A 6910-nucleotide genomic window follows, 5' to 3' on the forward strand; every position below is an offset into this window, starting at 1 on the left:
AGAGAAGTGAAACAAGAGTAGAAGTCGCGATCGGTTAAGTTCACATATAATTCCTAAATAATAATTAAGAAGAACACTGAAGATTAATTTAATATAATAACATCAATAGCCTGAAGGCCTTTGTTGCTTTGGCTATACCAATTGTACCATTGAATTTAATTCTAGGCTACAATTAAAATAAATAAATAACATCAATACTTCAATCTAATAAATGTATAAATATACAAACCATACAGAACTATATAGCAGATTTGTTTGTTCACCAACAGCTCAACTACTGAACTTAAGCCTTCAATTGAACTACGATATAAAGCGCTTCATTGTAGCTTTTGATGACTTAACAACTGACGACTTAGCTAAATAACTGATTAGTTTATTGACCAATAACTGAACTATTAAACTGAATTCTTCAATTAAGCTACGATACAAAGCGCTTCAGCGTAGCTCAAATGAAGATCCTGCAAGCCTTAACGTCCTTGCAAACCTCAAACTGACTGAGATCACAAAGCGTGGCAGCACTTGAAGCAGCAGCAGCTTGCATGAACGCATTTGTTGCAGTTTAAGCTTAAGCTGCCAACAGTCTAAACAATTTCACACGTTTGACTATTGTTTTAAATAAAATGCACGTTCTAGGCCGCAGCTAAATGCATTCGATACAACAGTCTACGCTTAATTGCGCGTAAAAAATTGCCACTCGTTACGTTATAGATCTGCTAGTCTTTTATTTTATTTGTGCCGCTGTCAAACGCCGCGCTACGTTGAATTCAAATTGAATTTGGTTAAAGCGACGCTTGCATATTGAATATGCAGCTCTGGAGCTGCCGCTGCCGCCGCTGCTGCTGCTGCTGCCGCTGAAGTTAACTTAATTTCGCGCAACTTTTTGTTTTGCTACAGCAGTAAAAATAAAGCAAGAAAAACAAATAAACGAGAGAGAGCGCGAGAGCGAAAAAAAAAAGTTGAACGCATTGCCAGCGAAATAATTGAATTTTCATTTCCGTTTTATGTGTTTACTTCCGCTGCGTGCTACATACAGTCTGTACTATATGTATATGGACCACGCAGCATTACAAGCGCTTCGCATTCATTCGCTGATTTTGGCCTATTTGTATACAAAAGCACTCAAATTTTTTGTTGTATTGCTTTGTTCGCTGTTGTTGGGCAGGCTTAAGAAACTTTTTAAGTCAATTGTCAAAAAAAAGTTTTTAACGTCTTTTCAGCTGCTGCTGCTCAACGTAAATTGAAATATAATTCGCTAAAGTTGCGCCGTACGTGGCCATAAATCAATGGCAGGCATAAACTGAAACTGCGCACATTGGCAACAAGTGTAAGAGAAAACAAAGAGTTTGAGCTCGAGCTCACACACACTTTTGTGACACTGTGCATGCTGTTGATTTAAGCTCAAATATATAACAAGTACAGCTGTGGAGTTCAAGTACTAAATTGACTATTTCCAACTTGAAAGTCATTTCTAATGTGTGTGTGTGTGTGGGGGGGTTTAACTTTTATGCTGCTAGTGTTAATAACATTTGCATCAGATGCTTTATACCTACGCTCGTAAAAATGTTAACGTAAATTGCAATTTTATGTTGTGTGCAGCTGGCGAGCAATCATAGCTGACTGCACTAGTTCTAGTTAACATAAAACTTGAGTGTTGCGTATACGCCATGTTTGGCTCATCAAATTTCAAACTGATTGCGCTGCTCTGCTCTGCTCGCTTGTCTGTGCCACATGCCACTCGCTGCTGCTTTACAGTTGCACATTTAATTAAGTTTACGCCGCGCTGCACACGAAAGCCCCGTCGAGGTAGCGCGCCAAGCTGAAAGACGCTATTAATTAAATTGCTTTATATAGTAGTTAAGTCTCCAAGCTGAATTAAAGCGAGCGAGATCCCAAATACAAAGCAACAACAAGAAAAAAAAAAAGGGCAACTTTGTGTGTCAACAATTGGCGTATTAACGAGCCAACTAATGAGAATTTGCTGGCAACTCAAAGGCTTATTAAATGTTTGCTCGTGCAACCCACTTTAACATCAAAGTTGTAACAAAATCCAGCGCACAAGTCGCCAACAAATCCTGTCTGGCTTGTTGCAAATCAACCAGACAAACAGACTCCAGCCCAATTATTGGCCCCAACGCTTTGTCCAGCTACAGCCACTGAGCCTCAGCCTGCCCCGAAAATCCACACAAAGCCAACGCCAAGTTTAGTACCCTAAATGGGTTGCTCTAATAAATATTGACAGCTCATCGAGTTGCCAGCGCCAGCGCCCAGCACTTTGAAGTCGAACTCGCGTTGGCTTGTGCGGCACACACCTGTGTGTCTAATAGAGTTACGATTTCAAATGATTAGGCAGCAGCCAGTTGTACCTTCCGCTGCTGCTCCCGTTGTGTGTGTGCTAAGGTTAAACTAGCAGAAGAAGTAGCTCAGACGAGGGCTGCACTAAGCAAGAATTGCTGCGTTTTAGCGCTTAGGCTTTGTAACAAAAAATATTATTTGTTTGGAAACATTTTTGTATAAAAAGTTTCTATAAATTCTCAATATGAAATCATGCAGCTGTGTTATAGAAACTTATTAAACTTAAATAACATTAAGCTATTCATTCAATTATTAATATTTTTTCTTTAGTTCTCATTAATGTAATGTGAATAAATCATACGATACGATTTACTCAAAGCTTTTCTTCATATATCAATTTATTATTACTAATAACTTCTGGGGATTTGCTCGTAGACTCAGTCTTATCCACATCATATAAGAAAAACATAAACTTTATTTGTTAAATTTTTTTAAATTTACTTTTAAATATTTTTTGTAAGAATTTTCTTTTACCATCGACTGTTCCTAGTTGACATTAAATAAATAAATGTGAAATTCTACAACTTTTGCTTAGCTGCGACTAAAACTTTTAATGCTCGAATTCTTAAATAATTCTTCCAGTTCTAAGTATTTTTTCTTCAGTTCTCATCAATGTAAATAAATCATCAATGAATAAATCATACGATACGATTTACTCAAAGCTTTTCTTCATATATCAAATTACTTCTATCAACTTCTACAGGTTTCGTTGAACAGGCTAAGCCTTTAACTCAATGTTACCCAAATTACATAAAATTGTACTAAACTTTTGCTTAGCTGTGACTAAAACACTTAATACCCGAATTCTCAATAATTCTTCCAATTTTTTTTTCTTGAGTTCTCATCAATGCTTTGCAATGTAAATAAAACATGCGATATATTCTCAAAGCTTTTCTTTCTATATCAAATTACTTCTATCAACTTCTACAGGTTTATTCATAGAGCAGGCTAAACATTTAACTCGGTGTTATGCAAATTATATAAACTTTTGCTGCGACTAAAACTTTTACTGTTCGAGTTCTCAATAATTCTTCCAATCATAAATATTTTTTATTCAGTTCTCATCAATGAAATGTGAATAAATCACACGATACTTTTCTTTACCTTTACCTCAAATTACTCCTATTAACTTCTAGAGCAGGCCAAACATATATATATTGTAATTGTTTTCTTTTAGCGTCGACTGTTCATAGTTGACATTACATAAATTAATAAATATTAAATTATACCAAAGTTCTGCTTAGCTGCCACTAAAAATTTAACACTGCGAATTCTCAACAATTGAAAACATTCTTTATTTTATATTTAATATTATATTTTATTATTTAAATATTATATTTGCACTACTTTATTGCTTATCTTTTCTTTTTCATTGCTGCCTTTCACTTACTCTAAATATCAAAATTTTCATAAATCGCTTTCGCTCTTGTTGGCGCTGCTACTTTGGTGGCAACCCTCGCGTTAAGCCATTTGCATGCGTTAACATTTATTTAGCGGCCGCAAACGCTTTCTCAACTTGTTAACCGTTTTGTGAGTGTGAGTGTGAGTGTGAGTGTGAGTGGGGGGTGGGTCTCTGAACTTATTAAATATTTAAGCCACCTTGTCATATGCAAAATCCAAGGCTGCCAAATCGACTTATATATTAAATACTACACGCCAGACGCCCTGGTGCAAATCCCACTGCAACAGCAGTTACAGTTACAGTTACTGTGCTACCATTGCCTCCATTTTGCCACGCCCCCGCACAATCGCAGACTCTCAAGCGGCAAACGCTTGGCATTTACATTTAAGCTGATAAGCAAATGCGCTTGGCTGTCTACAACTCTCGGTGTGTCAGTCACCTGTGCGACAATTCGCAGCAAAAAAAAATGAAATAATGTTATGTGCTTATGTTTGTTGTGCGTCAATATGTGAAAATGTCGCCAGTTTATGAAACGCAAGCGTTGAAAATTTTTACATTTGAGGCACGCACTTTACATTATTAATGCCAAGGCGGCGCTCAGGGCGGCGGCAGTGAAAAAAAATTAGTCGCCAACGCATGTGCCAATGTCTGACACACACACAGCTATACGTGTGCGTGTGTGTGTGTAAATGTTGCTGCCATTTGGCAAATGTATCGCATTTCGTTTTGTGTGTTTGCATTTTTACGCATCGCTGAGAATTTTCCAATTTTGCCTGCTAATATTTATTAATCAAGTAATAGCTACACACACATGCACGCACGCATACACATGCATACAAGGTGTGCTTATGTGTAACACTTGTGTGTGTGTTGTTTGATTTTTGGCACAAAATTTGATTGGAAATTTATAAGCTAAACTTTTCCATGCAATTTTAATTTTTTTTTTTGTTTTTTTTGGGCAGCAATATTTGCTGACTAGTTTATACACTTTTTTGCACAGTGTGTATGCAAAATATTGAAATGGCAATACAAACTGTTTTTTTGCTATTTGCAGCTGCCATGAACGTTTGGCTGTGTGTGTGTGTGTGTAAACTATAAAGTGTGTGCTTGTGTGCAACAAACTGCCAATTCAATCAAAAGTAAAGCCAAGCGGCTTAGAGCACTCAAATTAGTCAAAGCAGCTACTGCTAATTTGTTTATTAAGTTAAACTAAATTAATATATAATTTTTAAGCACACAGCATGCGTTGGCTACAGCTAAAAATTGTTTGTTAGCCAGCAAGCAACATTAATAAATCATTCAACGCACAAGTCTCACAACGTGCACATATAACAAATAAAAAGTGAGTGTGCTCAAAAATAAAGTAAATTAATTTTCAAAATATATTTTATATATGCACAGCGCTTAAGCATACAAATAGCTGAAACAAAGAAAAGCAGGCAACATGTACATGCTTTGGTTATGTATTTGCTGTAAGTATTGGTGGCCAAAGTGAGAGCTTGACTTATTTTATTTTTTATAGGCAGCTTGCTGTTGTTGCCAGAGGCAACGTTGACTATGCGCATCAAGCGCTCGGAGCAAGCCGCTGCTGCAGTACAAAAGACTGAGACTAATAACACAACAGCAGCAGCAGCAACTACAACTGCAGCAGCCACAACAAGCGCAGCAGCAACAACCACAACCACAGCTGCTGGCAAGTCGCCTGCACTAGCTGAGGCTGAGCTGCTGTCACGTTTGCATCACAACAAGCGTCGCATGGCGCTGCTGAATGAATCGCTGCTGCCCAAAGTCAAGCCACATGCGCATAGCAATGCTAACAATCCAATTGCTGCTCCAGCTGCTGCCCCAGCAGCAACTGCACCTTTTGTCTACTACAACAAGCTCGTTTCGCCCGATGGCAAGCAGCAGCTTAAGGAGTTTCAGCTGCTGGCACCCAATGTGGTAATTGAAAGCCTGCAGCGTGATTTAAACTATGGCCCAGAGCTAGGCGGCATCTTTGTGCTAAATGCTGAGCAGCCAGTCGCTGCCGCTGGCCATGGCCATCATGGCAACAAGCCGAAGCATTTGCATGCACACAAGTCGCACAAGTCGGCGCTGGGCATGCCGCCTTTGTTGTATTTGCTGCAGCAGCTAATGCAGTCCAGCAGCGGCAGCGGCAGCTTGGAGTTTGCTGAGGCAGAGGCGCGTCGTGAGCTGGACAATCCTTTCTATCAGTTTCTGGATAATGTGCTGGATAATCCGCTGCGCAACGCTGCGCCGAATGAGTTTGCCATTGAGCGTTTGTTAAGCGAACGCGAATTGACAGAGCTGCAAAAGCAAGCAGACAAGGACAAGGACAAGGACAAGACTGAGCAGCCAGCTGTGCCGCAGGATGAGCTTATTGTTAGCTGTCCCATACATCATGAGCATCATGCCAATAACAATGGCCAAATTATTGACGATGATGTTGTGCTAGTTAACGAATGTCATATTGTCTAAACTGAGGTGGGGGTGCGAGTATCGTATGCAACAAAATTTATAGGTAGGCTGCAAATTGTTTAATTTCATTTGGTTTTATTTTTTGTGCTTTGTTTGGAATGTTGCAATGCATAACTGTTCGAAAATAAAGCGTCAAAAGCAACAAACTCAATTATTTGTGGAATTTGTCAGTGTTGCACAAAAAGTGTAGCATACTTTTGTGGCGCATATTTTTTAGCCTTTGATTAAAATGCGCAACACATGCCTGCATTTAAATCAAATTACTTACCAACAGCTGTGCGCATAGCTTTAGCATACACTGTACATTAAAGTGGCAGCAGGCTCGTATTTAATTTAGCAGCTACATACGAAAATCGATAGCGCACCTTAGCGTAAATTGATATGCTGCGTATGCCCTTAAGCCACACACACATACGCATACACACACACAGCTGCTAAAAGTTGCTGGCTGCTTAAATGCTAAATGCTGCTAATTTCTTATACAATAAAACTAATGTAAATTGCCACTTGACGTGCGGCGCACATACAACTACATATGTGTGTGTGTGCGTGTGTGTGTACATTAAATGGAGCACATAATGTGCTGAAAGTCGCATTGAAAGACAAGCAGCGGCAAAGCCAAAGCCAAACCAAATGCCAAATGCGAATGTCATGGCTGCTTTAGCTATAGCATAAATA

General features: G+C 38.8%; 1 protein-coding gene across 1 annotated transcript; it reads left to right on the plus strand.

Annotated features, from left to right (window-relative positions):
• Nucleotides 1-5077: 5077 nt before the first annotated feature.
• Nucleotides 5078-6383, plus strand: LOC108595523. The gene is made up of 3 exons (XM_017980778.1): nt 5078-5096; nt 5156-5226; nt 5277-6383. Exons 2-3 carry the CDS (start codon nt 5199-5201, stop codon nt 6230-6232), a joined length of 984 nt encoding a protein of 327 aa, XP_017836267.1. The 5' UTR covers nt 5078-5096; nt 5156-5198; the 3' UTR covers nt 6233-6383.
• Nucleotides 6384-6910: the final 527 nt, after the last annotated feature.

Source organism: Drosophila busckii, chromosome 2R (assembly GCF_011750605.1).
Source record: "Drosophila busckii strain San Diego stock center, stock number 13000-0081.31 chromosome 2R, ASM1175060v1, whole genome shotgun sequence".
Classification (NCBI taxonomy): Eukaryota; Metazoa; Arthropoda; class Insecta; order Diptera; family Drosophilidae; genus Drosophila; species Drosophila busckii.